This window comes from Scyliorhinus torazame, chromosome 10 (genome assembly GCF_047496885.1).
Source record: "Scyliorhinus torazame isolate Kashiwa2021f chromosome 10, sScyTor2.1, whole genome shotgun sequence".
NCBI classification, from domain to species: domain Eukaryota; kingdom Metazoa; phylum Chordata; class Chondrichthyes; order Carcharhiniformes; family Scyliorhinidae; genus Scyliorhinus; species Scyliorhinus torazame.
The window spans coordinates 178,624,881-178,644,742 of record NC_092716.1 but is presented as its reverse complement, the minus strand read 5'-3'; the positions used below and the strand labels follow the sequence as shown (position 1 = coordinate 178,644,742).

The window sequence follows — 19,862 nt, the reverse complement described above, 5'->3', positions numbered from 1 at the left end:
TTATTTTAATGTCATTAAGCATAGATACAACCGTAATCATCTATGGTCAACGCCTTATCTAGAAAGTCTTATTTGAAAAGTCCGTTAACCACAAGTTTACAGTGCTTTTAATGTTTTTCTAAATGTATTTTCACTCTGGTCTTTCGGTTTTCCCCCTGAACGTTTATGGTCAGATTTGGAGTATAGATTCCATTGTGTGTCCAACATAAACACTGAACACAAGGCGGTGTTATAGTGATGTTGGACTGTGAACACTTCATAAAGCATTAATTGTCTATTAAATCGTTCTATGATGTTTATAAAATAACTCTCAACATCATGGTTCTTGCACTTTTACAGCTCATTAATCAGAATATCTGAAATAGAGCACCAGGGAGTGTCAGGATTGAGGGATATGAGGGCAGCACGGTGGCTCAACCCGGTGGCACAGGTAGCACTGCAGTCTCACGGCGCCGAGGTCCCAGGTTCGATCCCGGCTTTGGGTCACTGTCCATGAGGAGTTTGCACCTTCTCCCCGTGTTTGCGTGGGTTTCGCTCCCACAATACAAAGATGTGCAGGGTAGGTGGATTGAACACGCCAAATTGCCCTTTAATTGGAAAAAATGAATTGGGTACTCTAAATTTATTAGAAAGAAAGGATTGAGGGATATGGTAACATGCGATGGATGGAGTTGGGGTGCAAAGCTGCCTTTGCTGTTTAATGCTAATAAATTTGTCTTCAAAAGAACTCTTCCATGACTACTCTTTACCTGGAGATCGTTTCACTCAGAGCGAAAAACTGAACCTGCTGCAGGATTCATAGATGGAGACCTTATCGAGAGTTTCTTGGATCTCAGCCGACTTAAAATGCAGGAGGTGGCTGCAGGCTTACAGGCAAGTGTGACTAACTAATTACTCACGATATCTTTGCAGATAAATTATTAAAATCTATCTTAGTACATTCATTATTTATTTTTCAATTGGCCAAAACATGTTGGCATTGCATCATATGCTTCAGACCCATATTAACAGCTCCAATCTGCATGAAAGCCAATCACCAGATAGAACATTCTCAAGAATCCAATCTTCAAAAGTACTTGCATGTAAAGTATGTATGAAGGAGAATCACTATTAAAAAATAGAAAATGCTGGAAATACTCAGCAGATCAGGTAGCATCTAGACAGAGGACCAAGAGGCTGATGACCTTTTGTCAAAAACAGTTTCTCTCCACAGATGCTGCATGACATGTTGAGCATTTCCAACATTTACTGTCCTTATTTTTTATTTCCAGCGCTTGGAGTATTGCTACTGTATTTAAGTTTTTCCAAGTATTTGTTTTGAAAATATTTTTATTCAGGACATTTTCCATTTTACAAAAAAAAGCACAACACTCATTCAGCCCTGTACAATTTTCATATCCAACAACTGACCCAACATCCTGCCTTGTGTGGGGTGTTTTATTATAACATCGCCACGCCGACAATTACCAATTCTTGAAAGAAATAAACAGCCTCCGCTTTGAATAAAACACACCCTCTGAGCTCCTGACGGCAAACTTAATTTTCTCCAAATGCAGAAACACCTAAAGGTCTCCCACCCACGTCATCGTTCTAGGCGGCTCTGAATTCTGCCACCCAAACAAAACCCTCGTCCGGGCTATCCGGGAGGCAACAACCAATATGTTGACCTCTCTCCCCATCTAAACTCCTGGCTCATCCAGGACCCCAAATATTGCTACCCACTTGCTCGGTGCCACCCATACTCTTAAAATCTCCAACATTGTCTTAAAAAAAGACTCCCAAGAATCTCACCAGTTTTGAACAGGACCAGAGCATGTTTGTGTGGTTCGCTGACCCCCTTAAACACCGCTCACATTAAGGGCAGCACGGTGGAGCAGTGGTTAGCACTGCTGCCTCATGGCACTGAGGACCCGTGTTCGATCCCAGGTCGCTGTCCGTGTGGAGTTTGCAGATTTTCCCCATGTCTGCGTGGATCTCACACCCACAATCCAAAGATGTGCAGGGTAGATGGGTTGGCCAAGCTAAATTACATTTAATTAGAAAAAAAAATAATTGGGTACTTTAAATTTATTTTAAAAAACCACTGCTCACATCTGTCCCCCAGTTCCAGAGATAACCTATTGATGTCCGTACCGGCCTCCCCGAACAGGCGCCGGAATGTGGCGACTAGGGGCTTTTCACAGTAACTTCATTGAAGCCTACTTGTGACAATAAGTGATTATTATTATTACATTTTGGCCATTACACTCTGTGCACTAGTTTAAATTGAATCAGGCTCTATCTTGCACATGAGGAGGTACAGTTTATTTTGCATAAGGCTTCATCTCACACCCCACCTTTGAATGCCCACCCAACTCCTCCCACTTCCTCTTTATCCCCTCTCCCTCTCCATTAACTGTCCATAGATATCTGAATTCTTTTCCTCCCCTACCCCATCCTTAGAGACAACCTTGTCCATCAATAAAGGGAGTGGTAACCACAGAAACGTGGCCAACTCCTTTTATATATCGGACCCCCCCCCCCCGAAGCTGAAACCTTTCCTCCAGCCCTGCATATCTACCCTCCACAAACCGATCCCTAAACCTCTCTCCCCTCCTCCCATTCCCAAACCCTGTACGTTGAATCCAATCTCGCCGAGATAAACCTATTGTTCCCACATATTGGCGCCCACAATGACATTCCCTCTAACTTAAAATGTTGCCTAAATTAAACCCTTAACGAAGCTACAACTACCGGACTCCTAGATTACCTGGCCGGTGAGAATGGAAGCGGAACCACCACAAGTGTCCTCAAACTAGATGCTAGACAGGAAGTCTCCTCCATCCGCCCCCAAACTGTCCTCCCTCCATGACCCATTTCCGAACCATCTTGATATTTGCCACCCATTAACAAATTTGGCAACGCCTACCCCTCTGGACCGCCTGTCCCTCTGCAAAATGCTTTCTGGATCTGAGGCACCCTACCTGCCCACACTAAGCTGAGGTCAGCCTATTAACTTACCCAAAAAAGAATTTAGGTAAGGAAATCAGATTCTGGAAAATAAATAAGAATTTCGGAAAGATCATCATTTTCACCTTTTGGGACTTCCGGTGACAGGGATGTGCTGAGAATGCCCTGCCTGCAACAGTAGTGGACTCGCCAACACTAAGGGCATTCAAATGGTCATTGGATAGACATATGGACGATAAGGGAATAGTGTAAATGGGCTTTAGAGTGGTTTCACAGGTCGGCGCAACATCGAGGGCTGAAGGGCCTGTACTGCGCTATAATGTTCTATGTTCTAAGTCGCATATCAGGTGGCTCTCCTCCCGGGAACCCGAAAAATAGATACTTATTGCCTGAACATGCCTGCAAACGAGGCAAATCATCCCCACACCACCAACAAAACTAAGAAGGAAACATGCCAAATAACAGCCAGTCCAGAGGATGATTGGAGACCAGGGGCGAGATTCTCCGACCCCCCCCCCCCGCCGGGCCAGGTCGGAGAATCGCCGGGGGCTGGCGTGAATCCCGGCCCCGCCGGTTGCCGAATTCTCCACCACCGGATATTCGGTGGGGGCGGGAATCGCACCGCGTCGGTTGGCGCCCCCCCCCCGCGATTCTCCGACCCGGATGGGCTGAAGTCCCGCCGCTAAAATGCCTGTCCCGCCGGCGTAGATTAAACCACCTACCTTACCGGCGGGACAAGGCGGGGTCCTGGGGGGGCCCGGGGGGTGCTCCCACGGTGGCCTGGCCCTCGATCGGGGCCCACCGATCCGCGGGCGGGCCAGTGCCGTGGGGGCACTCTTTCCCTTCCGCCTTCCCCATGGTCTCCACCATGGCGGAGGCGGAAGCGACTCCCTCCACTGTGCATGCGTGGGAATGCCGTCAGCTGACGCTCCCGCGCATGCGCCGCCCGGAGATGTCATTTCCGCGACAGCTGGCGGGGCACCAAAGGCCTTTTCCGCCAGCTGGCGGGGCGGAAATTCGTCCAGCGCCGGCCTAGCCCCTTAAGGTTGGGGCTCGGCCCCAAAGATGCGGAGCATTCCGCACCTTTGGGGCTGTGCGATGCCCGACTGATTTGCACCGTTTTGGGCGCCAGTCGGCGGACATCGCGCCGTTTCCGGAGAATTTCGCCCCAGGAGTGGGAAGATCCTGAACAAACAGCAACCGGCCGAGCTGACCAGCGCACAAGGCGGCGAAACTTGGACTTCGCCAGAGTGAGAGGAACTGACCCGCTGCACGAGAAGCCCCCCTCACCAAAGGATGAATGGAAGACGTTCCCCTTATTATGGGGGTGTATATATATGTTAACTAAGTTCTTAGAATAAACTTATTTTGATTAAAGTGTCTAGGGAGACTTTTGAAGCACACCTGAAGGGAAGGCTCTTGTGCTTATCCCAGCCAAATTCAACATAAAGGTTGTAGGTCAGGTGGATTTCATACTGTACTTTGGAGTTTCTACGCCCTGACCCAGAACACTCGAGAGTTGAGGGAACACTGAGATGAGACAAAATCAGACAAACAAGCTGCAGTGAAGGGTGCAGTGGCTGAAGCTCTGGGGAATATGCAGATGGCCCTGGACAAAGCCGAAAAGTGACTGGAGGCCAATGGGCAACGATTAAAAGATCTGGAGAGGGCCACAACGAACCAGAGTGACCGATCGTCACCCTGAAAAAGGAGGTGGCAAAGCTGGTAGCCACACAAGGCGACCTGAGAGGAAAGGTTGAGGATCAGGAGAACCGGTCGAAGCGGCAGAACCTACAGATCGTGGGCCTACTGGAGAGGACCAAAGGTAGGAACCCTGCAGACTATGTGGCTCAAATGCTGGGTAACCTGGTGAGAAGTGACAGCTTCCCCAACCCACCAGAAATCGACAGAGCACACCGGTCACTCCGACCAAAGCCCAAAACTGGGGAACAGCCGAGGGGATAATTGCAAAAGTGCACCGGTGCCAGGACCAGGAGCAAATCCTGCGCTGGGCCAGACAGTCCAAGAACTGCAGCTGGCATGGCCACAAGATCCGGATCTACCAGAACATTGGGGCTGACCTGGCCAAGTACGGGCCGAATTTAACAAAGCAAAGGCCGCGCTGTACAGAAAGGGCATAAGATTCAGAATTCTGTACCTAGTCACATATCAAGGCAGGGAACACTTTTTCACGGTCCCTTCGTTGCGGAGGTCGGCCTGGAGAAGCAGCAGCAAGGGGTAGTGATGAAGAGCCCGCAGAATGAGACATTGATAACGCAATGTTTTAACAAAAAAGGTTCTCTCCCTTTTAAGTCTGTACAGCCAACAGTAGACCATTGCCACAGCGTTCGCTTTACGCGGGAGAACCCACTGCCCTGTTTTGGAGATGAGAGCAGCAAGAGAGGGAAGGATGATCTAAGTACAGCTCAGCACAGGGTAAGGAGGGGGAAATGGTGGAGAGGGAGCCCAGAGATCGGGCAACGGGAGGTAGTGTTACAACTCACGGGAGGAGGGCCACCACACTAGCGAGGTAGCTAGCACCGGGATTCATGAAGAAAGAGGCTGCGCGCATCCCCAGCAAGGGGAAGACACGTGGTGGGAGTGGGGTGGGCAGATAACGGATATAGAACATAGAACGATACAGCGCAGTACAGGCCCTTCGGCCCACGATGTTGCACCGAAACAAAAGCCATCTAACCTACACTATGCCATTATCATCCATATGTTTGTCAAATAAACTTTTAAATGCCCTCAATGTTGGCGAGTTCACTACTGTAGCAGGTAGGGCATTCCACGGCCTCACTACTCTTTGCGTAGAGAACCTACCTCTGACCTCTGTCCTATATCTATTACCCCTCAGTTTAAAGCTATGTCCCCTCGTGCCAGCCATTTCCATCCGCGGGAGAAGGCTCTCACTGTCCACCCTATCTAACCCCCTGATCATTTTGTATGCCTCTATTAAGTCTCCTCTTAACCTTCTTCTCTCCAACGAAAACAACCTCAAGTCCATCAGCCTTTCCTCATAAGATTTTCCCTCCATACCAGGCAACATCCTGGTAAATCTCCTCTGCACCCCCTCCAAAGCCTCCACGTCCTACCTATAATGCGGTGACCAGAACTGTACGCAATACTCCAAATGCGGCCGTACCAGAGTTCTGTACAGCTGCAACATGACCTCCTGACTCCGGAACTCAATCCCTCTACCAATAAAGGCCAACACTCCATAGGCCTTCTTCACAACCCTATCAACCTGGGTGGCAACTTTCCGGGATCTATGTACATGGACACCTAGATCCCTCTGCTCATCCATACTTCCAAGAACTTTACCATTAGCCAAATATTCTGCAAGGGAGAAATAGGTGTGTACAGGACCCATGTATTGACAGATCGAATCCTAAAATGAGAAAGACCTCCAACATGGCGAAAGAACTTAGCCTGTTTATGGAGCAGATGGGGGTGGTGGACCCATTGCAGTTCACTCACCCAGGAGAGAAGGATTTCTCCTTCTCCCAAGTACGTAACGTCTATTCAAGGATCGACTTCTTTGTAGTCCGTGCTTCCAGGGCTTGTAAGGGAGGAATACTCCGCGATCGTAATCTCCGACCACGCTCCACATTGTTTGGATGTGAGGTTGGAGACGAGCCCTGCCCAACGTCCCCCATGGAGGTTGGACGTGGCCCTCCTGGCCGACGAGGCTTTTTGCTACGAAATATCACAGGCCATAGACGAGTATATTACTAAAAACCAGAACAGGGAGGTTTCACCCTCCACGTTCTGGAAGGTGCTGAAGGGGAGAAATTATCGCTTTTAAAGCACTATGGTGGCTAGGCAACAGCTTGTTGACTCCATACTGGAGGTGGACCGGCGATACTCAGGCCCCAACTGTAGAGCCCCTGACTGCGAGGAAAACGCTACGGATGGACTTTGATTTGCTCTCCACAAGGAAAGCAGTGCACCAACTCTGCCAGGCACGAGGGACCCTGTACAAACATGGAGATGAAGCTAGCCGCCTGCTCGCTCACCAGCTGAGAAAGCAGACATCCACAAGGGAAACGGGACATATCAGGGACAGCAGAGGCAAATTAGTAGCGGAATTGGACACGGTCAACAAGGCCTTCGAGACCTTCTACCAGGGGCTGTACACCTAGGAGCCCCCAGCAGCGGACTCTGGGATGAAGCAGTTCCTTGATGGACTGGACATGCCAGTTGTGGGGAAGACCTGAAACGGGGCCTGGAAGCACAGCTCGAACTGGGTGAAGTCATGTAGAGTATTAGCTCCAGGCAGGTGGGGAAGGCACGGGGACCAGACAGTTTCCCAGCAGACTTCTACAAAAGATTCACGACAGCTCTGGTCCAGAACCTGCGAGAGATGTTCATTGACTCGCTGGAGAGGGGCACACTGCAGCCTACCCTAGCACGAGCCTCAATCTCGCTGATACCTAAAAAAGACAAAGACCCAACAGAATGTGGTTCCTACAAACCTATCCCGCTACAAAACATAGACACAAAAATACTGGCCAAGATCCTAGCCAAAATGCTGGAGGACTGCGTACTGGAGGTGGTTGCAGAAAACCAGACTGGCTTTGTCAAAAATAGCCTGCTGAACATGATTATGACCCCATCCGAGGAGAGAATACCTGAGGTGATCGTCTCCCTGGATGCTGAAAAGGCCTTTGACAGAGTCGAATAGAAGTACCTCGTAGAGGTGCTGGAGCCGTTCGGTCTTGGCATAGGGTTCACCGCCTGGGTGAAACTCCTGTACAACGCTCCCACAGCGAGCGTGCGGACAAACACCACCTTCTCTTAAGTACTTCCAGTTACACAGGGGCACGAGGCAGGGATACCCGTTAACCCCGCTGCTGTTCACCCGAGCGATCGAGCCACTTGCGATCACGGTAAGGGCATCAAAGAACTGGAAAGGGATCCGGAGGGGAGGCAGAGAGCACAGAGTCACACTCTATGCGGATGACCTGCTCCTCTACATCTCAGACCCGAGGCACATGGAAACAATCATGGCGCTCTTAAAAGAGTTTGGAGCCTTCTTGGGCTATAAGCTTAACGAGCAAAAGCGAGATCTTCCCGGTGAACCCGCAAGGTGGAGGGGCAGAGCTGGAGGGGTTCGGCACAAATTCAATGACGGGATCCACAAGTGGAACCTGACCAGCCTGACGGAAGAAGTAAAAAAGGACCTGCAGAGATGGAACACACTGCCACTCTCCCTGGCAATACTCAATAAAAAAACACTTTTAAAAAAAGAAAAATTATGAATTTTTTCACCATTTGGACCCACCCAGCCAACAATAGCGGAAGAGCATCCCACCTCTTCACCCGGAACGGCAGCTTCTCCAGTTCTCCGTGTCCCTGAGAGCTCACCGGGAACCCCTCACTCTTCCCAACATTAATTCTGTACCCCAAAAAGGAGCCAAACTTGCCCAACACCTCCATAATCCTATTCCGACCGGAGAGCGGGTCTGTCACATATAACAGGAAATCTTCCACGTTAGGGATACTCCCCTCTCTATAACATTCCACTCTGTCAATCCTTGGCGCAATCACCAGTGGCTCAGTTGCCAATGCAAAATATAACGGAGAAAGTGTCCCCCTCATTCCTCCGGATCCTCATTCTTTTTCAAAATCAAAGCCTGTGCCAATGTGGGTGGGGGGGACAACTCACCACGGCCTAATTGGTCATTGAACAGCTCCATTAGATGAGGCCCTAGCTCCGTTACAAAATTTTTATTAAATTCTGCTGGGAATCCATCCGGACTCGAAGCCTTTCCAGGTTGCATAGAGCACCTCATAACCTCCTCCAACCTCAGCGGGGCCTGCAACCCTTCTACCCCATTTCTACCACCTGGAAATCTAAACCATCCAGGAATTGTTCCATGTCCGAGTCACCCTCCGGGGGCTCAGACCTCTACAACCCCGGTAGAAGGTCTCAAATATCCCTGGCCTTGTCCCAATGATTATAAAATGCCCTTTGTACCCGGCGAACCGACCAACTGCTTTCACCGTCGAAACAATTTCAAACTGCATCTGGACCTTCTTCCACTCCTTCAACAACTCCCCCCGGATTAAAGCTTTTAACGTCTCCCAGAAGGTGGAGGGTGAGACCTCCTCGTTCTTATTGAATTCCACGTACATTTGAATCGTCGCAACTATCCTCACACGCCCCAACAGTGCCACAGCTGCCAACAATGCAACATCCAACCGCCACAGCGGCCGCTGGGGCACCCCTTCTCGACACATCCACAAAGCAGTTCAGAAAAGATACACTTGATTGATACCTGGGATGATGGGGTTGCCTTATGAGGAAAGGTTGGGCTTCTATCCATTGGAGTTTTGAAGAATGGGAAATGATCCTATTGAAAGCTGCAAGATCCTGATGGGACTAGACAGGCTGGATGGTGAAATAATGTTTGGGAGAGACAGTTAGGGACACAGTTTAAAAATAAGGATTTCCCATTTAAGACACATGTGGATTTTTCTCCCAAGTATCGTTCATCTGTGAATTTTTTTCCCCCAGAGAGCAGTGGATGCAGGATCATTGGATACTTTTACGGCTGAGTTAGATTATTTTTAAAAAATAATTTTAGAGTACCCAATTATTTTTTTCCAATTAAGGGGCCAATCCACCTTCCATGTACATTTTTGGGTTGTGGGGGTGAAACCACGCCGACACTGGGAGAATGTGCAAACTCCACATGGACAGTGACCCAGTGCCGGGATCGAACCTGGGTCCTCAACACAGTTAGATTTTCGACTAACAAAGAGTGTCAATGGGGATAGATGGGGAATTGGAGTTCAGGCCACAGTCAGATCAGCTATGATCTTATCAAATGGCAGAGCAGACCCGTGGTGCTGAATGGCCTTCTCCTGCTCCTAATTCATATGCTTGCATGTACCCAACCAGAAATCTATTCCCGAACCAAACATTTAGGTAACTTTTTGAAGGACATTTTGCAAAATGACACAACTGTTTTGCTGAGGATCGGCTCTGAATGTTGAGATCTTTTGCTCATTAGGAGTTTGTAAGTTTTCAACCAGTAGGCAAGTCTTTTGCTCTGTAAATGGCACTTATTTCTTGACTATTCTATAGTTGTGTGTTTTTACCAGGAATAAAGCTTGGATAGTTCATGGGTTGTTGGACTTTCGACACTTACGTGACTGATTTTATTTTCAGATTGATGACGGAAGTGGGATGAAGAGAGAAGCAACCGTAGATGACCTGATAAAAATCGTTGAAGAGTTGACCAGAATACATTAGCTGAGCGTGGGCTGTGCTGTCAATCAGTGGTATTGCTGGTATTATCAGAGGGTTACAGTGAATCCTTTGTAAACAGTAAGAACAGCTACAGAGCAACCATGAAATGAACCAATAATGCCTGGGATGCAAAGCCTCTTCACTCATAGCTGTTTCATCACTGTTTTGAGCTGCTGAGTTAGGACACCTTTTCTTCATGTGGAAGGGAATTTCGGGGAAGGCTGACAAAAATGACATTTTCCCTAGTGTCTGGCATTACACAAGGCCAAAAATTAAATGTAAAATTACCTACGGAAGATATGTTATTAATTTCCCAGCTATTATTGCCTTTAGCGGGAAGAATGTGATACGTTATAGTTTTTGGAGCAAAGGAATAGGCAGAAATGACAAGTAATAATGTGGGACTGTTGGGTATTAAGACGAAGACTGCTCAACTTTAATCCTTGGCTAAGTGCTCAGTGCAAATAAATTTATCTATTAAGAGTCTGCTGGCTCCTAGTGATAGTTCTTTGACACTTTGTGATTAAAAGTGTAAAGACCGTTTCTGCAAGGAGGGCAGTAGGTGTTACAATTTTATGTACAGAGAAGTAGCACATTGAGGTTAGCACACCAACTTCACTCCTGGGTCTTACGTTTGAATCCAGATCACATTGAAGATTCTTCTCATTCTTGGCTGTGAGTGTCAAACCAGAATTGAATTTGAGCTAGACCTTTATGCTGATCTTGTTGAACTGTAGACAGTTTAATGCGTGAATTCATGGTCGCCAAGTTGAATAGTCTCACTGAGGTGGGAAATTTAAAAACCCAATGCAGTTGGAGGCAATTTTCTGAAATTAAGGTTAGTAAGGCATGTTATTGAGACAGTGTAGAAATAGCATTAGTTTTAATTTAACCTGTGCTATACTTGGCCAAGGAGAATCAGATGTTGACGCTAAATGCTTAATATCAAAAATAATTCCGTTCCTGTGCATCGACTAACGACATAATAGGTTAAAAAAATGTACACTAATAAAAAAAGTTATTTGCACACATGCAGCACTGCATTTGGGTACTGCTGGACTGTGTGCCCAGGACTCATGATTTGGCACATCACTTTTTGGTGCTGTGATACTATAAAAATGAGCCTGGGACAGTTGTTGGGAAAACATTTTTGTTGGCATCCTGGGGTTCTTAAGCACCTTCTATTTGTGATATATCTGTGACTGAGCACCAGACAGTGTCAAAAGTATTTTGTAAAGAACAGCATTGAGTGTTAGAACTGTCATTTAGTATGCCTTAAGATGAGAGCATAATTACAGGCCTCAAAATAAGTAGCAAAACGTGGCAAATTTGCACTGTAGAATTGAGCATACATATACCCTCCTCTCTCTCTCTCTCTCTCTCTCTTCCTCCCCCCACCACCCAAAAAGAATATCCTGGCACACTTTGGTTTGGACACTATTGGTGTGCAACCGTTAGTCTCTGAAAACCGTTTTGGTCAACATATATATCAAAATCCTTTAGCTGCCTAATAGATCTTAATTATGCATTGTAGTAATGAGAGAGAACTTGCATTGCATTGATGTAAATTAATGTTGAGTTGTGCCGTTCTTAAGAATTGGAGCGTGAGGATTAGTTTATTATAGTTTAAATTCAGTATTTGGATTTTCACCATTGACCATATATTGTTTATCTTGCATGTAAATCCTTTCTGGTCAAACGGAAACAAAATATAATACTAAAAATTCTGAAATGAAAATAATAAAAGTGCTGCAGATGCACAACAGATTTGTCAACACCTTGGAGAGCAAAAGTTAATAGATCGAGTGGAATTCTGTTAGGCCCTAATCTGGTCATTTGAGTTTTGAGGATCTCCCTTTATCTCAAGAGGCTGCGCTTATCAAAGAACTTGTTTTAGGATTTAATTTCTAAATGTTATAGAAGGGAGAAACAGAAATAACACTCCTCCCCTTCTCAACAGAAACACTGGTTGAAAGGTGGCAGCACTAACCAGAGCTTATCCTTGCATTTGGGTTAATATTTTGGTTAAAATAAAAAGAACTGTTGGACATTTTAGGAGATAATCTGATGGTTGCTCTTATTTGCAGCTGTTTCTAGGGCCTATTGTGAACTTGGGCTCATCGCCCTTGACAGGGAATCACTGTGAAGATGGTATACGGACAGTGCATAGTACAGTGTTGTGTGCCTATTTCCTTTGGTTTATAGGTAGCGCCCCCTTCATATTACTTGGAAGAAATTTTAGTTCTTCCCATTGTGGCTGTTTAAATAAAAATGTGTCCTTTTGTAGGCTGAAAATAAAATTGCTTTATAAATAATGAACAGATTAGCACTGTGCTCGAAACTTTTAATGAGTATTTGTTATTTTCTTCAATAAATTTCAGTTTCAAAGTGTATGAAGTACAGTTTTAATTTATGTCCATGAATGAACTTAATAGAGCTGTGCTGTTAGATACTCTAACCTGGGTCCAATCTGACTCAATTGGAATGAAAGATTCCTTCCTCCAACATGAAGGATCGATCCTGTGTGTCATGACAATCTTAATCATGTTGTTAATGGGATCACAAACTGCTATTAAGAAGCACTAAATTGGTCATAGAGAAGCCCTGGGATGATTGGTGTGGGAGATGGAAAAATGTCACTGATGCAGGGGGAATGCTTTGAGGTTGAACTTTATTCAGCATTTGACGATGCAAAAACTGCCACCAGCTGCCTAGAATGAAAGCTGCTCCATGCCCCAAAACATTACTTTTGTAGGTGCACAATTTGTAAAAAAAATATTGATCACTACAAAAGATACCATTATTATCTACAGATTTGTTGAAATGGTTTGCCATATATGGAATGACTTTCCACAAGTTAGTGATCTCAGGATGGGTGGGGTGAGGGTGTTACTCAACGAGGATTATTTTATCCCCCCCAGGTTGGGTTAAAAAAAAATTTTTTTTAACTTGTTGAAAATATTTTTATCGGAATTAGCATTTAATATCAAAACTTCACAGAACAGTATAAAAACAATAAAAGTAGATAAATATTTTAATTAAAATTTGTATTTTTACACCACAAGAAAAATAGATGAAATGAAATGAAAATCGCTTATTGTCACAAGTAGGCTTCAAGTGAAGTTACTGTGAAAAGCCCCTAGTCGCCACATTCCGGCACCTGTTCGGGGAGGCTGTTACGGGAATCGAACCGTGCTGCTGGCCTGCCTTGGTCTGCTTTCAAAGCCAGCGATTTAGCCCTGTGCTAAACAGCCCCCAAACAGTAAGAATTTACAAGTTCCTTTTTGGCACCATCCCTCCACCCCTTTGCCCAACCCTCCCCTTTTCTGCTGTCTCAGGGTCCTAACCTAGGTCCTTCCCTTCAGTGTAGATAGTTTGTTTTGGCGATTGTTTTACTATATAGCTTTGTGAGGGGCCCGCTGGTCCCCGTGTTGGTCTCTCCCTGGGCTTTCCTTGGGTCTCTCCCCATTCCTGTATGCTTTCTGTGGCCCTGGTGGTTCCTGTGGGCTTCCTGCCCCCTCCCCCGACCCTCAGATGGTGTATTTGATCTTCTCCAAGTGGAGAAATTCCGCTAAGTCTGCCAGCCAGTCTGCAGCTGTAGGTGTTGCTGCTGATCGCCAGCTAAACCGGATTCTCTGGCGGGCGATTAGGGAAGCAAATGTAAGGGCGTCGGCCCTCTTTCCCATACGTTCTGGCTGGTCCAATACCGCGAAGACTACCACTCTCGGGCACAGCTCCCTTCACTCCTACAATCGTGGACATTGCCTCGAAGAAGGCTGTCCAAAACCCAGCAAGTCTGGGGCAGGCCCAGAACACGTGGGCATAGATGGCTGATCTCCCTGGCACCGTTCACACTTGTCCTCCACCTCCGAGAAGAATCTGCACATTCGGGTTCTTGTCAGGTGTGCCTGTGCACCACTTTTAGCTGCATGAGGATTAGTCTTGCGCAGGAAGTGGAGTTGGCCCTGTTCAGTGCTTCGCTCCAGAGTCCCCATCCTACTTCCATCCCTAATTCTTCCTCCCATTTCTCCTTTGTTCCGTCCATTTGGGAGCTTTCTAAATGTCAGAGTGCCTGTCCATTCGGTAGTTCCAGTTTCTCCGTCAGCTCTAAGGTTGCAAGTCTGTCCCCTGTGTAGATGTCCCTAACTGCTAGTGTCCCCTCGTTCTTTCTCCATCTTTTAACGGTGGCATCCAGCATGGCTGGTGGAAACCTGTGGTTGCTGCAGATGGGGGCCATGGAGGACACCTCGGCTGTCTCTGATTCCACGTTAGTGCTGCTACTACCACTGGGCTGGTTGAGTTTTGCCAGTGGTGATGGGAATGTTGCCATGGTGAGTGCACGGAGGGTAGTTCCCATGCAGAAGAGAACTCCTCCATCTTCACCTATTTCCTGTTTGCTTCCTTTACCTATTCCCATACTCTCTTGACCGTGGCGGCTGAGTGGTATTGCAAGTTTGAGAGAGCCAGACCTCCCATGTTTCTTCTCCGTTGCAGCGCTGTCTCAGGGATTCTTGGATATTTTCTCTCATTTCTCCCTCCCCCCTCCCCCCCCCCCCCCCCCCACACACACACACACACACACAGCACGTGCACGCACTCTCACACACACAAACGCCATTGTCATTCTGTCTATATTTTTGAAAAAGGCCTTGGGGATGAAGATCAGTATGGATCTAAACAGGAGGAGGAACCTGGACAGTACATTCCTCTTGAGCATCTGCACCCTTCCCGCAAGGGAAAGTGGGAGTGCATCCCATCTCTGTAGGTCCTTTTTAACTTCCTCTGACAGACTGGTCAGATTCCACTTGTGGATCTGTGTCCAATCGTGGGCTATGTATGATCCACATTCCGTCGGGTCTTTGATTTTTTTTGGGTATCAACGATATGGTTCCCTCTGTTAGCGTTGGAGGCAGGGTGATCGCTAGTGAGTCTGAGAACATCTCCCGCAGGTGCAGGGCGGGAGAGTGCAAATCTTTTGTAGATGTCCGCCGGGAACCTGCCTGCATAGTGTTGATGCTCTCATAACTTCTCCCAATTCTATGGGTGCTTCCAGCTCTCCCCATCTGTTGACCCCACGACTGGCAGGTCCAGTCCATCAAGGAACCGTTTCATCTCCCAGTCCCCGTTGGGGGGCTCAGAGGTGTACAGTCCCCGGTAGAAGGCCTCAAATACTTTGTTGACATTTTTTGGTTCGGCTACCAGTCTGCCTCTGCTGTCCTTTAGCCAGCAGGCGGCTAGCCTCTCCATGTTCATAAAAGGTCCCCAGTGTCTAGCGGAGTGGGTGCACTGCTTCCTGATGGATAGAAGATTAAAGTCCATTCGTCGCTTTTTCCTCTGAAGCTCCATGGTCAGGGCCTTGGAGTACTGTCTGTCGACTACCAGGATGGAGTTGACCAGTTGCTGCCGAGCCACCCTCTCCCTTTCTCTACGAGCCTTGTAGGCTATAATTTCTCCCTGAATCACCGCCTTCAGTGCCTTCCAGAATGTTGAAGGTGAGACTTCCCGTTTTGGTTGTTTGTAACGTACTCGCCTATGGCCTGTGATGTTCTCTGGCAGAAGACCTTGTTGGCCAAAAGGTCCATGTCCAACCTCCATGCGGGGCATTGGGTACGGCCAGTGTCCAACCTCACATCCACGTAATGTAGAGCATGGCCAGAAAAACATTTGTGGAGTACTCCACCCTAATTATGTTTGGAAGCACCGATTTTCCCATTACAAGGAAGTCTATACGGGTGTAGACCTTATGTACTGGGAAGAACAAAAATTCCTTCTCACGTGGGTGCAGGAACTGCCATCTATTCCATGCCTGTTATTTTCCCCGTTCTGGGGTTTGACCTGTCCGTCACCCCCCCCCCCCCCCCCCCCCCCCATCCCAACGATCAGTCAGTGGTTTCCACCATGGCCTTCCTTATAAATCCCGTGACGTCCCAGTTGGGCCACTGCACCTTTACCAGGAGTACCGGTGCTCCGTCTAGGACACCGCTGACCATGACGTACCGTTCCCCTTGGTCCTTGACCGTCTTTGTGTATCAGTCTGGCTACTCCCTAGCCCTCGTTCCGTAGCAAGAATGGTAAGTCTGTCCCACCCAGACCTTCCTTACCCGTAGTCAGTCCTCCCTCAGGTGCGCCTGTTGGAGGAAGACTCGGCTTTCAAACTTCTCAGATGGGTGAAGACTCCAAATCTTTTCTCTGGGCTGTTAAGACCCCTAACGTTCCAAGTGACGACCTTGGTGGAGGGTTTCTGTCCCTCCCTCCTTCCTGTGGGATCAACTGTACCTGGTGGATGCGCCCCTGCGCTCCGGAGTTTCCCTTTGTCCAGGAGCACCCAACATGGCCTCCAATTGTGTGTGCGCGCTACGTGGGTGAGCCCTTATACTCCAGGGTTTCCCTTTGTTTAGGGGCCCTCCAAAGTGGCTGCTTACGGTGCCACCGTGTTCCATCAACCTGGACCTGACTGTCGAGCGCTTCCCTTATCATTATGGTCCCTCTGTTCCCCTTTCTACCATCACCCTGTCAGGCGCTCCCTCCCCACTGGGAGATAGAACATAGAACATTACAGCGCAGTACAGGCCCTTCGGCCCTCGATGTTGCACCGACCTGTGAAACCACTCTAAAGCCCATCTACACTATTCCCTTATCGCCCATATGTATAGATGCGCCGCGGTCCCCTTCTCTTTCATACCGACTGGCGCTAGCTTTCCCCGCTAGTGTGGTGCCCCCCCCCCCCCCCTTCCGGGCTGATCTTCCCCCCCCTCCTTATCAATTGTCGCCCTCTCTGTCTCCTCTTCCCTTTCCTGCGCTCCGCTTCCCTTGTCCCTTCCTGTGAACCAATGCTCCTGCTCAAAGCGAGGCAGTACCGTCCCGTGCAAAAATTGTTCATATCCGCAACTTTTCTTTTTCTTTTCTTTCCCTGCGACTTCCTCATCGCTGCTCTGTCTGCCTTTTGTCGAGGCCATTCGCCCGCACAAACGTGTCCACCTTTGTCGGGGCGGTGAAGTAATGTTTATTCTGGAATGTCACCCAGAGCCTGGCTGGGAATAACATCCCAAATCTTATACCGTTCTTGTGCAGGGCTGCTTTTGCTTGGTTAAATAATGGCCCCACACTTTGCTAGGTCTGCTCCTGGTACACCCGTATTCTGTGTCCTTCCCAACTGCTTGGTCTGGTCTGCCGAGTCCAACGCAGGATCCTCTTCCGATCCTGGTACCTGTGTAACTTGGAGATTATCGCCCTTGGTGCTCCCAGGTCTTGGGCTTCGGTCGGAGTGACCTGTGGGCCCCGTCGATCTCTGGTGGCTTGAGGAAGCTGTCCCTTCTGACAATGTTGGCCAGCATCAGGGCCACATAGTCAGTCGGGCCTCTGCCTTCGATCCCCTCTGACAGGTCCACTATTCGAATATTCTGCCGCTGAGACCGGTTCTCCTGATCCTCGACATTCCCCTTCAGGCTCCCTTGGGTCACACCAACTTTTTTTCTCTGCTTCCAGAGTGACGATCCTGTCACTCTAGTCAGTCGACACCTTTTCGAGTTCCTGGATTGTCTTTCCCTGAGCTTCCAGCTTCTTCCCCATTCCATCGAGTACCGTCTGCATGATGACCAGCGCCTCTGCCACCTGGATCTTCACTTTGATCTCTTCCTTCATCATGGTCAATTCCTTGGTTAGGAATGTCTTCCATCCCTCTCCAGACGGGGGTGGAGCCCGTTGTTCAGTCTCCCCCTCCCGCGGGTGGCCGGGGACCCCTCCCGTCATGGGACCGCCGACTCGCTGCTCCTGCCCTTTTCCACCGCGGCCTCTTGGGCTAATGCTTGCTGGCATATTGCTCTTTTTCTCTTTTTTGTTTGAATTTTCAGGCTAAATTCAGCCAAAAGTGCATATTTTATTGTATTCTGGAAGAGAGCCCGCTGATGAGCGACTGCTCAGCACATCCTTGTCGCCGGAAGTCTAAAAACAATAACCGTAATCAAAACGATGACACCAGCATGAGTATCCCACATTGCTATCGTCTCTGTGACAGTAGTGCCAGTACTATTTTCTACATGATTTACATTAGTGTGTATTTAAACAGTTTATTTTTACAGGTGTTCTTATTGGGACTTGCAACATTTAATAATAAGAATTATACACAATTTTACATACGTATTTACAGTTCCTGCCAGGACTCCAGGTTGTTTACGATTACTTTCATTTTGCTGGGGGGGGAGGGGGAAGGGAAGGGAGAGTCCTGTTTTCTCCACCCCCGCCCCACTTCAGTTCTCACCCACTATAATCCGAAGCTAATACATGGAAAAGGGCCTTTTTGCTAACTATGGTTTGTCTGAGTCATTATGGCACAGAAGGAGCCCTTTTGGCCCATCGAGTCCATGCTGGCTCTCTGCAGAGCAATCCAGTCAGTCCCGTTGCACCTTCCAATCGTCTTTTGAAGTCATTGATAGTCTCCACTTCAACAACCCTTGTAGGCAGTGAATTCCAGGTCATTGCCATTTATTTACAGAAGATAGGAGCAGGAGGAGGCCTTTTGGCCCTTCGAGACTGCTCCGCCATTCATCACAATCATGGCTGATCATCCAACTCAATAGCCTAATCCTGCTTTCTCCCCATAGCCTTTGATCCCATTCTCCCCAAGTGTGATATCTAGCCGCCTCTTGAATATATTCAGTGTTTTAGCATCAACTATTTCCTGTGGTATTGAATTCCACAGGCTCACCACTCTTTGTGTGAAGAAATGTCTCTTTATATCTGTCCGAAATGGTTTACCCTGAATCCTCAGACTACGACCCCTGGTTCTGGACACACCCATCATTGGTAACATCTTCCCTGCATCTACCCTGTATTATGGGCTAGAGTTTAGAGAACACCAAAGTATATTATGGAGATCACCTGACTCAACTTTGAATAGATTTTGGTTATGGGGAGCACAAGGGCCCACTTTACAGGTGTGATGCAACAGATCTAAAAGTATTTTTAAACAAAAACAATGTTTATTCTGCGAATCCAGTTAACATTTTATAAACACACAGTAAACAGTTTATCAACGACCAACCCTGATAACCCCTCCCCCCAAAAAGATACAGTACTCTATAGATAATCCTTGATAACTTTCCAAATAACATCCATAATTCAAAAAACCCTTTCAACAAAGACAGTAGGTTTGCATTCCTTACAGAAACGGGTATTACTTTGAAATCATCAAGTGATCTGGAGACATTTTTTAGATTGCAGAGAGAGAGATCAATACACATCTTGCTTTGAATACAGTTCACCAACTGAAAGGGAAACAAACCACAGAGCCAAAACAGCTTTCAGCACAAAACAAAAGTAAAAAGCAGAGCAGAGCCCAGCTTCACCCAGACAACGACATCACTGCAGCCATTTGATAAAGCACACTTTTCTTAAAGGGACATTCACATGACACCTCACCCCAAGAAAAAAAAACATCAACTTTAAGATGGCTTCATTTTTCACCTTTTCACTTTCCTTTAAGAAGTATTGACAGTGAATATACGTTTTCTTTCAACAAAACAAAACACGCAAATATTTATAATAACAGTCCATTTTTGTTCTACTTCCTCCAACTGGAATCCCTCTTGATTGACAGTCTATTTGGACAAGAAGGTCTTTGCACGATCCAAGTCCCATTTCTCTACGCTTC

General features: G+C 47.5%; 1 protein-coding gene across 1 annotated transcript in view; it reads left to right on the top strand.

Moving 5' to 3' along the window:
* Window positions 1–12,604, top strand: part of ddb1 (damage-specific DNA binding protein 1) — a 118,458-nt gene extending 105,854 nt beyond the window's left edge. The window contains exons 26-27 of the mRNA XM_072518998.1: window positions 750–873; window positions 10,133–12,604. Coding sequence (XP_072375099.1) covers window positions 750–873; window positions 10,133–10,216 — 208 coding nt within the window. The 3' untranslated portion in view covers window positions 10,217–12,604. The remainder of the gene's footprint in view (window positions 1–749; window positions 874–10,132) is intronic.
* Window positions 12,605–19,862: the final 7,258 nt, after the last annotated feature.